Source organism: Amborella trichopoda, chromosome 6 (assembly GCF_054954075.1).
Source record: "Amborella trichopoda isolate Santa Cruz 75 chromosome 6, AtrichopodaSantaCruz75HAP2 v2.0, whole genome shotgun sequence".
NCBI classification, from domain to species: Eukaryota; Viridiplantae; Streptophyta; class Magnoliopsida; order Amborellales; family Amborellaceae; genus Amborella; species Amborella trichopoda.
In genome coordinates, this window is record NC_142341.1 from 38520457 (window position 1) to 38540315 (window position 19859).

At 34.0% G+C, this 19859-nt stretch overlaps 1 protein-coding gene and 1 long non-coding RNA gene across 2 annotated transcripts; both read right to left on the minus strand.

The window, feature by feature from the left end:
• Positions 1-403: 403 nt before the first annotated feature.
• Positions 404-13474, minus strand: LOC105420890 (cell number regulator 8-like). The gene is made up of 3 exons (XM_011626193.3): positions 13126-13474; positions 5993-6189; positions 404-846 (listed from the first exon to the last, which is right to left on the minus strand). The coding sequence occupies exons 1-3, from the start codon at positions 13430-13432 to the stop codon at positions 613-615; spliced, it is 738 nt and encodes a 245-aa protein (XP_011624495.1). The 5' UTR covers positions 13433-13474; the 3' UTR covers positions 404-612.
• On the minus strand, positions 11099-11366 carry LOC148781744 (uncharacterized). Its single transcript, XR_016058312.1, has 2 exons — positions 11263-11366; positions 11099-11158 (listed from the first exon to the last, which is right to left on the minus strand). It is a non-coding gene; the product is annotated as an uncharacterized LOC148781744 (long non-coding RNA).
• Positions 13475-19859: the final 6385 nt, after the last annotated feature.

Sequence of the window (19859 nt, forward strand, 5' to 3'; positions counted from 1 at the left end):
ATGCATGCCAAGCCCACACATGTAGAAATGCATACCTCTTGATAAATCTATTTTTGAGATGGATTTTTGGACTTAATTTTTAAGGACATGTAATCTCTAAGATGAAGATCATGAATATGAATAAATAAATAAATTTCCAAAACTAAAAATAAAAGTTCTATTGAGAAATTATATGGACCATTAGTTTCAATTGTTTTTAGATTGACCACCTATTTGCATCCCTCTTTAAGATGCCTTGTACTTGTGGACGCTATATGTAGAAATGCGGTCCAGCTCGCATGAAACAATTTTGCAAAAAAGAGAAGCTCATATTTTCAGTTTGGCTCCTTAGCACTTACATAAGAGCCAGAGTGAAACCTTCCTTATTCCCCTCCTTTTTTCTGGGTTTAGAAACAAGCACCAATTTCAAAAGGACACTTTCATACCAAACAATATCGCAGCAATACTATGTGCACGAGGACCAACAAGTTTAGTTTGTAAAATAGGTAACATCACCTGAGTTCAGCCTCCCCATCTAGATCAAATTACCATATAGCCGAGACCAAGAAACAAATAATGAGAACAAAGCACCTCCTTCAGACATGGTTACGATGATGGGATCGATCCTCAAGTCTAAGGTCCATGAGCCATAGCCTGGTTTGAAGGAGGGCTCATTACCAACATCGATTGGCAATAGAAACCAGGATGAGGCAGCCTTCGTCGAAGCTCACGACCTTCCTGACAGAGAGCAAAGTTGTGGCAAAAGAAATGACTTGCACGGTCACATCGGGCATCCCATCTATCAAGGTGCTCCTCATCCTCAATGCAAGTGCAGCATCCAGATCTGATCAAAGCACTGCAGCTCCCCTGTTCTCTTCCCCTCACAAACTTCAGCCAACAGAAATAAAAACTAGAACACTACCCTCCTATCAGAACAAAATGAAAAGCAAGGTCCATTGACTCCATTCTGGTATGGGATATACATTACTAGAATGTTGAATGAGGTGATAACCAACAAATGAAATGGAGAACATGAAAATATTAGATAGATGATGATTAGGACGCGAAATGGTGTCCTACAAAACCAAGTAACTTAGGCAAGATTCCAACCCAACAGCCGGAATAGAGAGCGAAATTTATAATTAATTCCTAGATGCAGATCTTGTTAGAAAGTTGCATAGTTAAATTATTTCCAGGAATATAGAAGGTTTTTTAGATTCAAAAAAGAATCTAAACAACTGATCTCCTGTTTCTTATTACATTGCGTCGCAGAAAACTGATTGATATGCAATTTGAACAATCAAAAAGGTTGCCAATGTGAATAAATAGAAAACATGAGAGGGCAACACAATTTGAACAATAAAAAAGGTTGCCAATGTTAATAATAGAAAACATGAGAGGGCAACAAATTAACAAATATCCAAAGAAAAAATAACAGGATTTGTGAATGGTTAAATTGAAAAGTGATCCTGAATGAACGATTTCCTAGAAAGGAGTCTCGTGCAAGTCATATAATATAGGGGATCATTATACTTCATGTTTTGAATACTAGAAACACCTGGGACTCACTTATCGGTATTGGGAAAGCCAACTGTGGAAGATGTTTTCCAATAGAAATCACCTAATGCACTGAAAAATGGGGTTTTGAAATTTCGGTACCTAGAATGCTGCCCAGGTAGAAGGCGCTATATTTCTCAACAATATTTAGTACTTGGATTATTTCTTGTCTCTTGATCTTAAAAAGATAATACTGATAACAGATACAATATGCCTCGTTTACCCTGAACTAATAATATAAGAATAATATTAAATCACCTAAAGCACCGACTATATGGTTTTGGTTTCAGGACGGAGAATCCTGCCCAGGTACAATATCTCTATATTTCTTTTGCTATTTTTTGTCCCTTGTCCTTAAAATAATACTGGTAACACATAAAATATGTATTACTTTACCCTGACCTAATATAAGAATAATATTTTCCCAATGGCACCTACAAGCACTCCTTTTTGCTAGTCTCAATTGTGACTGCCAATTCCACCTATCTTAAATGGAAATAGATGATAAATACTGACAATTTAAAGTAAATTTATTTTGCTATTATATAATACATTAATCTTTAGCAGCTTTTCAGCATCAACAAATCAATCCAGATTCCACAAAACAGTGCAACATAAGAATAATTATACGTAAGCTGTCATTCTAGCTACCCATCAGCCACATACAAATAGTAGAGTATCCAGATTTCTTTCAGGTAACCTTTTGTGTAGATTATCTGCCAGAGGTAGATGCATCCTTCATCTTTGTAAATATAGTAACGATGAAATACAGAAAATTTCCCATTTCTAATATAATATTCAATTTGTAAACAACCCATTACAAACTAAGACTGCTAAAAACAAATAATTTAAATAGTTTCTCGACACGCCAGTAACTATGTGCACCGAAACAACTCACTAGTACTCTTCTAGTGCAGAAAACACAAATGTGGTCCAACCAGAAAAAGCTTTTCCAAGACAGAATCTTTTTTTTTATGTTTTTATCCCTCATTCCAAATATAGCCCCATGTCGCAACTCAATAAAGATGAACCCTTTTTTTAACCTTTTCAGAGGGATCTCATTGGAAAGAAGGACAAAATGCCTACCCGAGTGGTTATGGCACATGTACGTTCCAACTAATGAGTATCTACTTTCCCCACAGGTGCCCGGGAGGGTTAAGGACGCCTAGGTGGCTACCTAGGACCTCAAGCGCCTAGAAGTTTGAGACACATAAATGTGCTGTCCAAACACACATATATGCACATACGAGTGTTGAAAATGTCTATTCATGCATTTATATGTATTCTGACTAACTCTTTTATCATAAGGAAAAAGTGTATATAAGGTTGCCACCTTAAAATGTAGAATTACATATGCACCTCAAAAATTCATCAGAAAAGGTTGTTTTAATGTTGAAAAACCTTCTAATTGATCATCTCGACAACGAGATGTATGTATATGAAAAAAAAAGATCGAGTCCCAAAAATAGTGCATCTTGCAATACATTATTTTGACCATGCATTTTCAAAATTTTCATATGGTTATAGATCTACATGATTTTAACCATTTTTGGAGTTTAAAATTTTATAATTAGATATGAAAATAGATTTTGAGATAATCCTAGGAATTTTATACCAAAATTACATGTTATGACAAAATTTGGAGGTGTGCCTTAATTGGATTGTTTAAGGTTGCAACCTTATAGAAACCACACCCTTTATATAAATGCATGTGAGTGGATGTAGAAACACGTTTAAATCACTGAAATTTTGTTTCTTTGAATAAAAAATGGAACCTTTAGATCCAAGGGTATCCAAAATCATGTTTTGCATGCCTATTGTATTTTGGATAAAAACATGTTTGGTAACTTTTTTGGACCCATAATCATATTTTTTGAAAGTAAGAAAGAGGGTCAAAACATGGTACACAAAGTCAAAGAAAAAGTTGGCATATTAAAAACCTAACTTTGTGTAAGCATGAGAGAGAGAATACAATATAGTACAACTGATGATAATACAATAATATTATTAATAGGAAACGTACACAAAGAGAATAACAAATATTAATCTTATTATAATATAATGATATTAGAAATACAAAATTACTATAAAAATAGAATTGTATAAGGCCGAGGCCCTAAACAATCAAGTGGGGCACACCTTCAAATAGTGTCGACATATGTTGTTTCAGTATCAAAAATCCGTATGATGCCATGAAAATTTATTTTCATCTCTAATTATAAAATTTAATGTTAAAAAATAGTGTAAATAGAGCAGATCTATAAACAATTGAAAATTGACGGTCTATATAATATGCTACAAGATGCACTATTTCCAAGACTTGAGGTCGACATGATCGAATTGAGGCGTTTTCAGTATCAAAACAACCTTTTCTAAAGAATTTTTGAGGTGCACCTTAATTTGATTGTTTAGGGCCGCACCCTTATATAAACTTTTACCTGTTAATAATGAATGTCATAATATAATAACATGTATAATAGTATTACATTAATATATAATAATAATTTATTATTATTATTATTATTGATACTGAAACAGCATATTTTGGCACTATTTGAAGGTGCGCACCACTTTGGTAATAATGATAGTAATTATTATTATTATCACACAACGGAGCCACGCACTTTATCAAATACAATTAATTCCACCAAAATACCCCCACAAATTAAAGAGAGAAACCATCTCAAATTTTAAGTTTTAGCGAGAGAGCATCTGAAAATCTTAGAGAGAGATACTACATCAAATTTTAGAGAGAAAAACTAACTGAAAACTTTTAGAGAGATAAACTATCTCAAATTTCAAATTTAGAGAGAAGGATCTTAAAATTTTAGAGAGTGAAACTATATCTAATTTTAGAGAGAGGAAATACCCATAAATTTTTAGAGAAAGAAACTATCTCACCTTTTTAGAGAGAAAAGCCATATCAAATTTTAAGTTTTAAAGAGAGTATCTTAAAATTTTAGATAGAGAAACTATATTAAATTTTAGAGATAAAAAATAAATGACAGTTTTAGAGAGAGAAATTATCTCAAAAATTTGAGAGAATCTCAAATTTTAAGTTTAGAGAGAGAAAGTATCTTAAAATTTTTAGAGAGAGAAATTATATAAAATTTTAGAAAGAGAAACTACCTGAAAATTTTGAGAGACTATCTTAAAATTTTTAGAGACAAAATACCTCAAATTTTAAGTTTTAGAGAGAGAATATTAAATTTTTAGAGAGAGAAGCTATATCATATTTTAGAGAGAAGCTAACTAATAAATTTTAGAGAGAGAAACTATCTAAAATTTTAAGTTTTAGAGAGAATCTTAAAATTTTAGAGAGAGAGGACAGAAACTGCCTGAAATTTTTAGAGAAAGGAACTTTCTCAAAAAATTTACAGAGAAAGCAGCCCAAAGTTTTTAGAGAGAGAAGCTATCTCATTTTGAATTTTTGGGGAGAGAAACTGTCTCAATTTTAGAGAGAAATACTATATCAAATTTAAAATTTCAGAGAGACAATTTCAAGTTTGATGTGTTTTCTCTCTCTCGTTCTGCCTGTTTCCAACTGTGTTTACCAAACATGGGAAAAAGCATGCTTGAGTAATTTTTTCCTGTAAACTGTTTGCATATTTTAAATGTTTTTCTAATAAATATTTTCTTGTCGAACTTTCCAAACAACCCCCAATAGCAAACTAGGTTATACAAGAAGATGATCCCAACATGAGATTTGCATAACCTGGGTACCCATTCAAAGCCATTCAAACATTCTTGTTTCATTAACCATGTTTTAAAATAACCAAGGTTTGGCATAATAAGGTTTTAATTCAAAACCTGGGTTTGTTAGATCATGGAGCCAAACGAGCCATAAAACAGTGCAAAGAAAAACATAAGTACATAGTATATTAGTGATTTAGTGTCCATACATGATACTCTATAGCCCATACTGCATACAGCCATAGACTCCAAGTCTCCAACGAGACCAAATGACCAATACAAGATGACGTTGTACAAAAGATGCTATACAAATTAAAAAAAAGAGGAGATCCTTAATGCCTTGGATGTCTTAACTTCAATGTGCAGCTGTCTAACAGGCTCATAACCACCCCAAATGTCTTCTAAGAACATTATTTGAACCCTATATTAATTGCAATAAGAGATATGGTAAGGTTTCGGATGTTTCCACAAAATTCTCAAAAAAATCGCAAAAATCAGGAGCTAACAGACACACATCACAGAGCAAAAACTTGCCTACCGCACCAATATGAAACATGGAACTCAAAATGAGTCCCTATATTCCTATACTAATTTCCCTCCTCTGAGATATACAAAGTTCACAAGTTTCCCTCAAAATCCAGGCACACAACCACACAAATGCAACAAAAAATTCCAACTAGGAAGAATATCCATGAAGTATTCATTCTAAAATCAGATAATAACTAGCCAATAAAGCTACAAAAAAAAAAAAAAAAGGATTTACCTCCAAGTTGAATTGCCTACGAATATTTGTACGGCTAGGATGGGTTATACATGGTGCCAGACAATTGGAACCGCAAATTGAATAGCCCAGAAGACAAATCAATGCATAACTCGTACAGCTACCCAGGTATCCACCAGACCTCATCCTCTCAACATTGCTTGCGTAGAGCATACAAGGAGCAAATGCTCCAAGAAGACCTGAACATAATTTTGTGCGGGTCAGTTTCATAGTGTTGAGACATTCATTATACACCATCATGCTAGTCAATTAGTACTGCTGTTTACATATACTATGAAACAACATCTTCAGGTTACAAGGTCGAATCACACATTACAAAACAATGCATATACAATGTCCACAGAAATGTAATTATCAACCAAACTAACCACCATCCAAGTCACATGTAACCAAAAGGAGAAATCCTGCAAGAAGGGAGCTAATCCTCACTCACAGATCAATTGGCTGGGGATGTCAAGATAAAGGAAAGATAGAAAGATAAGTGAATATAATCATGTCTATCTCATCATTTGACTGAAAGCATGCAAAAACACATGCATAATATACCAGCTCTAATCCCTATACTTGCTTACATTTTCTTCAAGTTAATTAGGTAAGCCGAAAGAAAGAATCCTTTGAGATTACCTAATATACTTTTTCTTTTTTGTAATCAAAGGTTCAGTCAGATAGTGCAATGTATAAATGATGACAACAAAAGCATAATATACCATCTCTAGTCCCTATAATTGTGGAATGCGTTTTCCTCAAGGTAATTAGGTAAGCCGAAAGAAAGAAATCCTTTGAGATAACCTAATATATTTTTTCTTTTTTGTAACCAATGGTTCATTCAGATAGTGCAAGACATAAATGATGAAGCAAAAATAGACTTATTTTTAATTTTTGTTTACTTTCAAAGGATATATATTTTCATTTTAATTTTAGGGTTTTTAAATTTTTTTAAGGATTCTAGGGTTTTATTATATTTTTAAGATTTTAGGAGTTCTTTAGAAAAGTTGTTAGAATGCTTATGGAATTATTTGTTTTATCGAGGGCAAAACTGATATTACAATTTTGTCCTACGTTGGGACTATTTAGTCAATCTCATTTTTGGATAGCAGGAGTATTGACTTTTATAATAAAATATGGAATAAAAAGAGATGCATCGAGCTCTATTTTGCTCCTTAGGGTTTTGGGAAAGAAACCTGGTTCCTTTTAATAAATGCTTGTGCTTTGCTTGGAATTTGCAAAGAAAATATGCCCGCGTGCATGCACACACATTCACAAAATGCTTACAAAACAATATATGTCCCCCACCCCAACCCCCTACCCTTAGGGCCGTCCAGGTACCATGGCTGCCTCTGCCGTTTTTAAAATTGTTAACTACAAATTGTGGTCTTGGATTCAAAAAGTAATTGATAAATGTCGAGAAAGCCTCTAAAGGCCAGAAAATTGAGTTCGAAGTTTCCTACATGATTTTCAATGCGGGTTCAGGGTTAGCCACATTCGATAAATTATCAATTCCTCAATATACATATCAAATCTGTTTCTTGAGGATTCTTCTTACCGCATATAATCTTTGAGCCAACAAAGAAGAAGAAGATTGAAGAAGTTGGTTTTGATGCTCAATTCATCTTCGCATACTTCAAAACTCAAGAACGGGTTTGCTCCAAGCAGGGTGTCCTATAGGACAAAATTATTCTTATTTTTAATGTTTTGTATTTTCAAAGGATGTATATCTTAATTTTAACTTTAGAGCTTATTTTTAGGGTTTTTAAGTTGTTCAGGGATTCTTGTTTTTTTTTAGGATTTTAGGAGTTGTCTGGAAAAGTAGCTAAGAATATTTTGTTTTATTAGTCAAAATTAGCTAAGAATATTTTGTTTTGTTAGGATTATTTAGTAATTCTTATTTTTGATAGGGGCATTATATAGAATAAAAATAGATGTGTGGGGCTCTATGGGGCCATTTACGTGACTTTGAAAAGAGGAAAAAGTAAACAAAAGCTTTTGCTCCCTAGATAGGGTTTTGGGAAGGAAACCTTGGTTCCCTTAAATTGGCGCCTGTGCTTTATTTGGATTGCTTAATTTTATGTTTTATTCATCAAATCTCTACATCAATGTTTTTTTTTTTTTTGAGAAAGGTTCTACATCAATAAATATCGTGCACCTTAAGTTGTGGAAAGACAAAAGACAAATTAAAAAAAAACGAAAGAAAAAAGAAGAAAGGAGAGAAATACAACGTTAGGGGAAAAAAAGGAAAATTAAAAAGAGAAAAAGAAATTCAACACCAACTCAAAGAGTGTGAATCTGAAAATGAAAAACTGCATCCCAAAACTCCACTAGAAAACTGGTTGGCTTTCTAGTCAAAGAGGCCCATCATTATAGGAGAGCTGGGGACTCGGGAGACTGGAGTCTTGCTTGATCCTAACAGCCAACCACCAATGAGGTCCATTTACCCTGATATCCCATCTAATAACATTAATGGAGCCTCCTGCAACAACGGCCCCAGAAAACAATGGTGAAAAATGTGAGGCCTATGAATAATGTGGAAACTTTCGCCTTATGAGGGTGGTCCATATCGCAACCATAGAAAAACTTTTCCAGCCACACAAATAAAAACCCAGTAGAATTGCCACCTGAGAGGGCAAGCAATGCCTAAAATCCTATCACCATGTGCTCTAAGAGGAGCAAAGTTTTAGGTGGAACCTGCTTGAGAGGCAGTTTGGAGAAGCCCTTTGCCAATTGAGGAATCTTGTCCGCTCCACCCCCTCAGTCTTTTATTTACTTTTTATTCATTTTCTTTAGTTCTGTCATTTGGAATGCATCACAACTGCAACTCTATCTCCTACCACTTGACACACACAAGCAAACACGAGCACCATGCATGTGAACACAACACACAGAGGGTAAGAAATGGAAAAGTGCTAGTTCAAATTGCATGATTTCCAGTCCCATAGAAAAGCCTCACTAATCAGATTCTAAAAAACTGAATCACATTTTATAAGGATAATTCAAAGATAGACAATTTCTCTAGGATTACACATAAAACAGTTACATTATTATCAATGTCTTAAAAAAGGGTCCGCCCAGTGCCTAGGCGCCCGCCTCGGCGGCCTGGACCAAAATACTGCACGCCCAGACCCAAACAGCCCTACACGGGCAGATGTACCTGGGCGGACGCCTATGCAGGTGCTCAGGCAAGCGACCAGGGACGTTGGCTTTTTTTTTTTTAAGATACCAAAAGGGAAAAGGGTGTAATTTTGACCACCAAAAATGTTTAAATAGGTTATGAGGATTCTTTTCAACCCCTAAAATTAAAAGAACAATTCCATAAAACCTTAATGTCTTTGCTATACCTATTTATGAGAATCAAAAATATTTTTGTGGTTTGAAGAAGCTTCCTAAACTTTTTTCACTTATTATGGAATATGGAAAGTCGGAGACTATTTGTATGGTTTGAATTTTGAAATTTTGAACAGGGTTATTCTCAACTTGTGATATCTCATATGTTTGTATAAAAAATATGTTACAATAATATAATATTTTCAAACGCAATAAATTACAAATTTGATACAAATATATGTATATATTATATGAGTAATGATCTTATGAGACCCTCCCACACCCATGTGTGTAGGACCCCAAAGGATCACCATTAAATTTAGCACAAATCTCTGGAAAAGTCAGGTCCCACACCCATTTATTTGATGATCTGTGCCAAATTTAATGGTGATCCTTTGGGATCCTACACACATGGGTGTGGGAGGGTATCATAGGATCATTATTCATATTATATATATATATATATATAGAACTTGTACTACAGGGCGCCCAAGGTTCTAGGTGCTCGCCAAGGCGTTGGGCGCCAGGCTGGCCGCCTAGAGGCAGCCTAGCGTTTTTTGAAACCTTGATTGTTATATATACTAGAAAGGAAAAAACGAAGCAGAGGATATGTTTGCAATGACCCAAAGCTCAGCATGAACAAGAATTTAAAAATAGGTATAGACTTTATTTTGCTCTGGTAATGATTGATTGAGTTTAGTTTACATCCCAAAATTTCTTCCAAGATTAAGAAAATTTCATGACAACATGTGATGCAGATCAAAATGAGATGGATTTAAAAGGTTGATTTTTATATTAGTAATGAGTCGTTTTTGTTTAGTTGATAAAGTCTTCTTTTTTTTTAAATGTCCATTTTTTTATCTTAGGAAAGTCTTATCTTTTAATTAGGTAGGTGGATAAGTTGGTTATTTTTAGAGTCTTTTTTTAATTTAAAATAATCTTTTTTTTAGGGATACGTTTTTTAATAAGACATTTGTTTTGGTTTAGGAAGGTTTTTAGGAGGTAAAAAGCCTATATGATAAGGATGTGGAGCAAGTTTTAAAGAGTTGTTTTAAAAAGGAATAAGTGGGCGGTCTTTGGATTACGTGGATAAAATTTGTTTCCCTTAGCAAGTTTATCTTTAGTGGATGGGAAAAAGGAAAATTTATACAGCAACAGCATGCTTCCACGATGGAGTAAGAGACAAAAAAGACATGAGAAAACAATTAATTTCCATTCTGTCCACTCACTATTTACCTATTTAGTGCTCCTTGATTCAAACAAGACACTCAAGACTTACCTACCACAGAACCAGTGAGATACATAGCTTACATTCAGAAAAGTAAGAAATTCAGGACCTTCAACTGGTTCAATTTCTAAAATCAGAAAATTAGATCTAAATTTGTCATTCAAAGAAACAAAGTGAATACCAGCTTGTCAAAAAGATATATGAGTTTATCATGCTTATTGGTCACATATCCTTCAAAATTTATCCTGTTAGTGTTTAATTTTGCGTACAAGTAAAAAAATAGTTGTGTATCAAGAATATTGTAAAATGGATAGTTAGACTCTGTCCCAAATCAATCAATGCTTTATCTAATTTATCATTTTAAGAAGAACTATAACTTCAATTCAGTTGTAAGAAAATGAGAAGGGTTATAACTTCAATTCAGTTGTAAAATGGATAGTCAGATTCTGTCCCAAATCAAACAATGCCAGAGACAACCAAATAAAGGAAATATTCACCATCAACCCAGGTCTTTTCTAAAAATGTCCCTCAAACTTGACGAATTGATTAATGGACCACCAGTTATTTCCTTTATTGCCGTTCCCAAGTAGTGCTACAAAGTACTGTGGAATGCCACACAAATATCATAATGAATATCAATAAACATTGTTGTCAAAAGTTATAAATCTGATAAATTTTGAGAATCTTCCAGTCTATAACTATCCACCTTGAGAGCAGCCTTTCATATCCTGCCACACCATCCTTCCATGTAACACCAAAAGGTCCACCATCTTCTTCATTGCTAAATCCCATATAGTATTTTGACATACTGGAAACAGCTATCAGAGCCCATTAAACTTAAATTATGTTTCCAAACACAATGAAATCTCATAGAATTCCCTGAAATATCCAAGTTATCTACCTTTTTATAATAGAGTAGAACCTGTTGAATTTGAATAAAAGCTTCACTACTAGACTTTCCTCATCAAAAATTACACACGACCTTCAAAAATTAATGAACCTTGTTCCCGTATCCTCATATTGTCAATCCTATAAAATTCCTTATGTTGCACAGCCTAGTTTTTCCTACTTAAGTCTTCTGGACCCTGATTTTCACTATCATCATCATCGATATTTCTACTTTCCTCCTGTTAGTGGCTATCCTTCTATCCTCTGGAACTGCGTTAACCAAGTATCAATACTCCCATAAAATCCGTAGTTCTACAATTGAGCTCCCTTACTAATCATAAAAAAGGAGCGCACTTTTCACAAAAATTTAAGATTGTTAAGAAACGTAGCTATCCTGAAGTTCCATATTGCACAAATCATCACTGGGTCGCACTGCATATCAATCTTGTCAAAAGCCTGAATTCTTCAGCAGGACTCTTTACAAAATAACTCATGACCTTCAGTTCAGTCCATGAAATCTGAACACAATGAATGCGACTTTCCCTTGTTCTGATTGGTGTATTGAATGCCACTTTCAAGCAAATAAAATCCTTCAAACCCAGCACTAGAGCTGGAAGTGATGGCATTAACCAATACCCTAAAACACTGAGTTTTGGAAAATAATGAAAAAATAAAAACAAAATCTACCCTAAATCATGGGCCTGGAGACGTTCCTTCATGGAAGTTAGTTATCTAAAACCATATTCTTCCACTGAAACTTTTCAAAGTTCGAGCCATTTGTAAACAAAATGGAGATAGGGACTTCCAGTGAGTGTTAATTCTGCATCATAGAAATAAGGTCACTGCTCATTACAAATTCAAAGATTTCATGCATATGAAAGGAGATGATGCCTAACCAGTTTACGGTTAGCTCAGCTCAATTAAGTCAGATCTAAATTACCACTTGTTTGAAATAAATAAAACTTTTAAAAAGCATTGAGCATACAACTCATGTTAGTCAGAGATATTTGGTCCACAATAAGAAATGATATATAAACCCTAAAAGAAGGGCATGATATCACAAATTTAAGGGGATACAAATCAATAGGGGAGACAAACCAATAAAGGCATCAGAATAACATCCTGAAAGACGAATTGCAAGGATTAGTCCACATGCAAATCAATCATACTCATAACCTATCAAAGACCAAAGGGGCGATAAACAACAAAGAAAGGTGTACCAGAAGAGAACGATAAGATGAAAGAGAAAAAATCAATTCGGAATAACAAAAATAAGATCCTTAAAAGAGATCAAAACAATAAAATGAAATTCAACATGAATATTAAACAATAATCCAACAGAAACCAAACAAAAAATAAAGGTGCATCAAACAGAGATGACATCAAACCCTCTCGACAGATCAAATTTTGATTCAGAAATCCTACAGAAATGTCAGAGAGAGAGAAATAGATCCTTGTGTTCAAATTTTGATTGAGAAATCCTACATAAATGTCAGAGAGAGATCCTTGTGTTTACCAGAGAGATAGGAGATATACAGAGAGAGAGTAAAATTGATAAATGTCAGAGAGAGATCCTTGTGTTTACCAGAGAGATAGGAGTTATACAGAGAGAGAGTAGAATTGAGAGAGAAATAGGACATCTTAGAGAGAGAAATAGAGAAGCTAGAGAGAGAGGACTCACAAACTTCAAGATCGCTGCTTAAGAATTCGTTGTCAACACCACCAAGGCAATTAAACATGGAAGAGTTCCACTGCTCCCTAACCCTAACAAAAGCCACACCTTCAACCACCTCCTCTCTCTCCTCTTTCTTCTTATGCTCTGAAACAGACTCTTCTTTCTTCTCAGATTTCGCGTCCTCCTTCAAAACCCCATCGTTAGCTTTTGCTTCATCTCTTTCTCTATCTTCTCCGTCGTTTCTGGCCCAGAGCGAACACTTCTCTCCTTCTTCTTCTTGTACCTTGGATCTCTTCATGCCCGCCCCTACCATCTTCCTCTGCAATTCTTCTTTCCTCTCCTGCCTCACTACGACAAAACCAGGGGATTAAAAAGCGGATGGTTTAAAAATCGGATCGGTGCAAAGGATCGTGCACCCAAAAGAGACACCGAGGCGAGTGAATCGGCAATTCGATTCAGGAATCCATCGCCTTCAAAAAAAAAAAATCTAAACAATTATTAAAATTTATTATAAATATTATTCTTATAAATTCCATAAAAAATGAGGGTCTTTCATTAACAACTTTTATTTTTAATCATTAAATTTATATTATATAAAAAAAACTTCGAATTATCATGGATAAAATATATCATCATACATAGACTATAATAAAACATACAATTCGTAAAATATGACCTAATAATAAAATGAAAGACGACGTCGTTCTTCATCTTAATCACACTGGTGTCATTGATTGAATTCATGTGACAATTCATTAACTCGATCTAAAAACGAATCATCCAAATTAGTGGACACTTGACTATTCCCAAATCTCTAAGTATTAGAATTTTGTTGCGCTCCTAATCCAAAATCCTCAAAGCTTGTCCATCTTTCATGCTCACATATATTGTCGTACTCGTCCTTACCCTCTTACTGTTAGGGCTCTGTATGTGAATAATTTGGTTGGGATAGGGTGGTGGCATAATCATCATCTTTCTCATTTTTCCTTATACCCCCTTCTAACTCTCCATCATTAAGTGCAACACCACCGATATCTCCGACGAATTGTGCCGATTTTGGCAGGCAACTTCCTCTTTCATATTGTTCATCACCTTTTTCACGTCTTCTTCACCGATAGCCTCAAGGAATGGTCTCTTGTGCAACACTAGCTACTATTCCTCTACTACCTATTGTTTTGTTGTGCAACACTACCGATATCTCCGACGAATTGTGGCGATTTTGGCAGGCAACTTCCTCTTTTATATTGTTCATCACATTTTTCACGATCTTCTTCACCGATAGCCTCAAGGAATGGTCTCCTGTGCAACACTGGCTACTATTTCTCTACTACCTATTGTTCTGTTGTGTCTGTGAGAAATATTGGGTAAAAGTATATCGGCCTATAGTCTTCAAGCTTCCTTCTTATTTTTTTGCTCTCGGAGGTCTAAGTTATAATGAACGTAGACTACCTTATGAAGCCTCTTCGAAGCGAGTCGATTCCTTCTAGCAGTGTGCAACCATTGGAACATGCTCCAATTTCGCTAACACCTAATAGTAGAACATGTATGAGAGAGCATCTTGATTGTTATCCTCCTTATGTGAGGTGCATCAATATCATATATCTTCCACCATTTAGCTGGATTAAAATGCAAAAGCATTATAAGGGCAAGAACAATTCATAAGATTAGAGATATAAAATAATAAAATATTAGTTAAGGGTTAACCTGAATCTATCATAGTTTGAGAATTCCTAGCAAGTCTAGTTTCGAATGATCCTACAGCATCCATACACATAGAAAGCTACAAAAATATATTTCGTTTTAATGCATTTGTTATTCTTCACAAATATAACAACTCAATGAAGCTCTTATCCAAATGTTAAATCTTACCTCCTGTATTACCTCTACTTGGTTTCGATGGCTTCTCTCCAGCCTAACAATAATGTATCTGATACCTTCTACAATCTTGTTTGGATGTTCAAGTGTCAAATAGAAAATTTTTGGGCTGAAGTAGTAATTTAGAAAATACATAAATAATTAAAGGTCATTTAAATGCACATTAAAAATATTTTTTGAAATTGAACACTCTAAGGAAACAAATATATATGTACCTACATAATGAATTGGGCAGCCCAATTTGGTATCCCATCTTCTTTCTATAATCTCGATCATTTTAATAGCAAAACTACATTTCTCCCCAATTGCTGATTTGGCCCTCTTGATACCTTCGTAAAGAATACCCATAGTAGCTTTTTTGTCAGCATCCATCATTCTTAACACAGTGACCAAAGGGGCAGTGGCCTCTACGACACTGGAACACTGAGACTAGAACCTCCTATCTATGACTATGCCTTCCACTTTTAGGTCATTTCTAGACTTCAAGAGGGGGTCTTTTGACCACTCTTTGCTGGTAAACAATTTCTTCAATGCAGCTTGGGATTCCCGAATGGAGTCCACAACCAAGTAATTTGGGTTAAAGGGGGTTATAACAGAGGCCTGATTATCACTTTTTTCTCAGATTGTTCTCTAAATAAAATAAAATTTTAGAGTGGTTACATATAAATCTTGACACGAACCTCGCTGCCTCTAGAGTCTCATTCACAATTTTGATATCATTGATCTTCTCTAACATAAGATCGATGTTGTGTATAGCACGCGAGGTTTATACTAGGTGCTTCTTCTTATCTATCAACTTGCTGCCTGTAGAAACACAAGCACCTACATTGTCCGTAATAAACTGGACCACATGGTTATCTGCCACCTCCTCCACTATTTGGTCATATAGTCGTACCAATAAGTTTGCATCATTTTTTTTCCCTGAGACGTCTTTGCTAGACAAAAAGGTTGTACCTATTGGGGAATAAGCTAAGACATTAAGATAATCTTTTTTCCTAACTTTATTCAACCAACAATCACTCATGAGAGTAATGCATGTTCTTGGGCAACCCTGTTTATATTATTCAATTAACTCCTAACTTCATCCACCTCTTCATTCAAGATCGGCCCACTGAGCTCATATGCAGTCGGGGGTTTTCCCCAGGCGCGAATCTCTGGATTATGTTGACCATAGGCCGAAAATATGGGCTATTGACTGTATCAAAGTGGATTCATTTATCATAGAACTATTTACCAACATATCTGCCCAACATGTTACTTGCACCTTTCACCATGGGCTATTGGTTGCATCAAAAGAGATCCCTTTAACGTAGAACTATTTACCAACATATCTGCCCAACATGTTCCTTGTACCTTTCACCATGCCTTTGTAGGTCATATGTTGTGACTTGAGCTTTGAGAGAAATTGGTATATGTGACTATGACCTGTAATACTGGTGCTTCTAGATAAGTCAAGAACAATTTCCTCAACATCCAGTGCCTCTGGATACATATTGCCACCAACCCTTCCATACATATTCGAGTTGGGCCCCCCATATATGCTCGAGCTGAGGTCGTCATGCATGCTCAAGCTGAGGCTGCCATGCGTGCTCGAGCTGGGCCCACCATCCATGCTTGAGTTGGGCCTACCATGCATGCCCATGCCATAACCACCAAGCAATCCGAACCCGCTTTCTCTCTGGTATATTTCGTGCAAGCTCATTCTTGTGGCCATCTCCAAGTCATGATTATATTGCTTTTGTGGATCCATCCTGCTCGATGACGTATATAAGCCAACTATCTCCTCATTCATCTTCTACTTTGCGACTTTTTTTACCCTTGGTAGCCTTGAGAATGGCAGTCATTTGTTTTCTTACATTGCTAGGGACACTATTGCACACAGAAACATCTTTCTTAACCCCAGCCACATGTTGCTTGAACCTAAATACCTTACTACTAATCACTTTTTAGCAGTAATTATAAATAAGTTTATCTTTTTTGTTGGGATCAAGTCTGACCCTATGTTGCCATGCAGGCCCTTTGTTAGAATTTGTCATGGTTCAACTGTTTTAAGATGTAAATGGTTAAAATAAACTTGACAATTCAACATGAAAAATAATCAATAGTGATAATGTGTAGGGGTAGTTCATGAAGTTATCATTGTTGTTAATGCAAAATACTTCTACTGACAAAAATATTTTAGTTCCTACTGGCAAAATATTTTATTTATGCAATTTTATAGATAAAAATAGTCGATATCAGCCAAAACTAGAATCAAGAAAAAAAATATTTATAATAATACAATATCAATAAAAAAAATATTTACAATGATATAGTCATTTATAATGCCACCAAATTGCCACATATCTTATTCTTGACAATAAAATTAAAAAATACAATTTTTTATTGCATGATAATTATACATTCATGACATACTTAATTATGTATCAATCAAAATTTAATTATATATCTAGATTCAAGAACATACATTTTAGTGCATTAATAAAATTGAACATACATTTTAGTGCATTAATAAAATTGATAATGAAATTTAAAAATACATATACATACCTAAAATTTCGAAGCGATTTCATTTATACAACTTTATAGATAAAAATAGTCTATATCAGCCAAACCTAAAATCAATAAAAAAAAATTACAATAATATAATATCAATAAAAAAAATTATTTACAATGATATAGTCATTCATAATGCCACTACATGTAGCCTCACCACATATCTTCTTTTTTACGATAAAATTTAAAAATATAAGTTTTTATTATATGATAATTATACATTCATGACATACTTAATTATGTATCAATCAAAATTGAATATATATCTAGATTCAAGAACATACATTTTAGTGCATTAATAAAATTGACAAAAAACTTAAAAAATACATATGCATACCTAAAAATTCAAAGCTATTTTATTTATGCAACATTATAGATAAAAATAGTCTGTATCAGCAAAACCTAGAATCGAGAAGAAAAAAAATTACAATGATATAGTATCAATAAAAATTTTATTTACAATGATACAATCATTCATAATGCCAATATATCTTGACAATAAAATTAAAAAATACAAGTTTTTTATTTTGTTTCAATCAAAATTTTAAAAATACAAGTTTTTAATTTTTGCTTCATTCAAAAGAGTAATGATCTTGTAGGATCCTCCCCCACCCATGTGTGTAGGACCCCAAAGGATCACCATTAAAGTTGGCATAGATTTCTAGAAAAGTTATCACATGGGTGTGGAACTTGACTTTTTTATATATCCTTGCCAAATTTAATGGTGATTCTTTGGTGTCCTACACACAAGGGTGGGGGAGGGTCCTATAGGATCATTTCTCCATTCGAAATGCATGATAATTATACATTCATGACATACATAATTATGTATCAATCAAAATGATTTTAGTGCATTAATAAAATTGACAATAAAATTTTAAAATACATATGCATACCTAAAAATTCAAGCAACTTTCGATTTATTGCAAATTCGAGTAACTAGTGTTGCTTAATCTCAATAAACGCCTGCAATAGCTTATGAAGATCATGATTACGAGCAAAACCCTTTTGCTTTCAAGAAAAAATTCGGCCATATCGATTCAGATTTCAAGATTAGCGGATTTTCTTTTTTCGTCAACTGTTCTTCATAAAGTCCCTCTGACTTCTTGAAAAATTGACCAAATCAAGCAAGAAGGCTACAATAGCAAATGAAGATCAGGATTTCCAACAAAAACCCTCTGTTTTCAATAAAAAAATTCGGCCCATATCGATTTAGATATCAAGATTGGTAGAATTTCTTTTTCCGTCAACTGTTCTTCACAAAACCTCTGATTTCTTCAAAAATCGACCTCCAATATTTGTTGAATCACAAAAACAATTACGACAATCATCTGTAGAAAACAACTTCCTTCAAAAGCCCTCTAATTCGAACAAAAAACAATCATTATTTCTGACGAAATTGAAAAAATGGCGGATTTAAGGTTTTTCGTTGCTTTATAATAAAATATAAATAAATTCGAACAATAATGCAATGGAAAGGCTGAAACTGATCAATAATTGAAGAAAAGGCAGCAATCTACAATTTTCATGACCTTTTTTTGGCTATGCACTGTTCATCGATTTTTTTCAACGACTCGGACGAGTCATTGTTACGAACCGAGCAATTCCGTCTTTTTAGCCAACAAGGTACGTTTTGGGCGATTCCCATATCGACTCGGGGAATTCCAGGTCGACTTGCCATTTTTTAATCCATGGACAAAACTATTTAAAAGAGAAATACTAGTTTATTATGAAAAACTGTTTCATGCGGGGCTGGACCGCATTTCTACAATAGCGGTCCCCAGGTATAAGGCATGCAAATAGGTGAACCAACTAAAAATAATTGAAACTAATGGTCCAAATGTTTTCTTCATAAAATTATTATTTTTATTTTGCATAATTTATTTATTTTTTTATATTCATGATCTCCATTACTTGTCTTTTAAAATTGAGTCCGAAAATCCATCTCAAAAATACATTTTTAAGGGTTGACTCATTTCTACATAAACTCATAGAAACCGTGTCCATTTATTATTATTTGGTTGGTTAAGTATGACAGTGTCCTTTGTTTTCTTTATTTCTATTATTTCTTCCTTTTTTCTTTTATTTTCCATTTCATTTTTTTCACATAAACACCGGCTTTGCCCATATATCAGCCACGTAAGGAACACAAACCGGCTTGTTTACATTTAAATATTTTATTTATAAAAAATTATCAAAATATTCAAGAGATCATTCCCTTTTAACATTTTTTTATCTTTTTGGAAGGGCCGTACATTATTTTATAATTATTTTAAATTGAAATAAAAAATATAGATAAGAACAAGATT

Excerpts from the sequence above, each read along its gene's own strand:
- LOC105420890 (XM_011626193.3), bottom strand. The coding sequence starts at position 13,432 with ATGGTAGGGGCGGGCATGAAGAGATCCAAGGTACAAGAAGAAGAAGGA. Across the intron at positions 6,190-13,125 it reads AAGCAGCGATCTTGAAGTTT|GTCTTCTTGGAGCATTTGCT; the intron begins GTGAGTCCTCTC and ends AATTATGTTCAG. Across the intron at positions 847-5,992 it reads GTAGGCAATTCAACTTGGAG|GGGAGCTGCAGTGCTTTGAT; the intron begins GTAAATCCTTTT and ends GGAAGAGAACAG.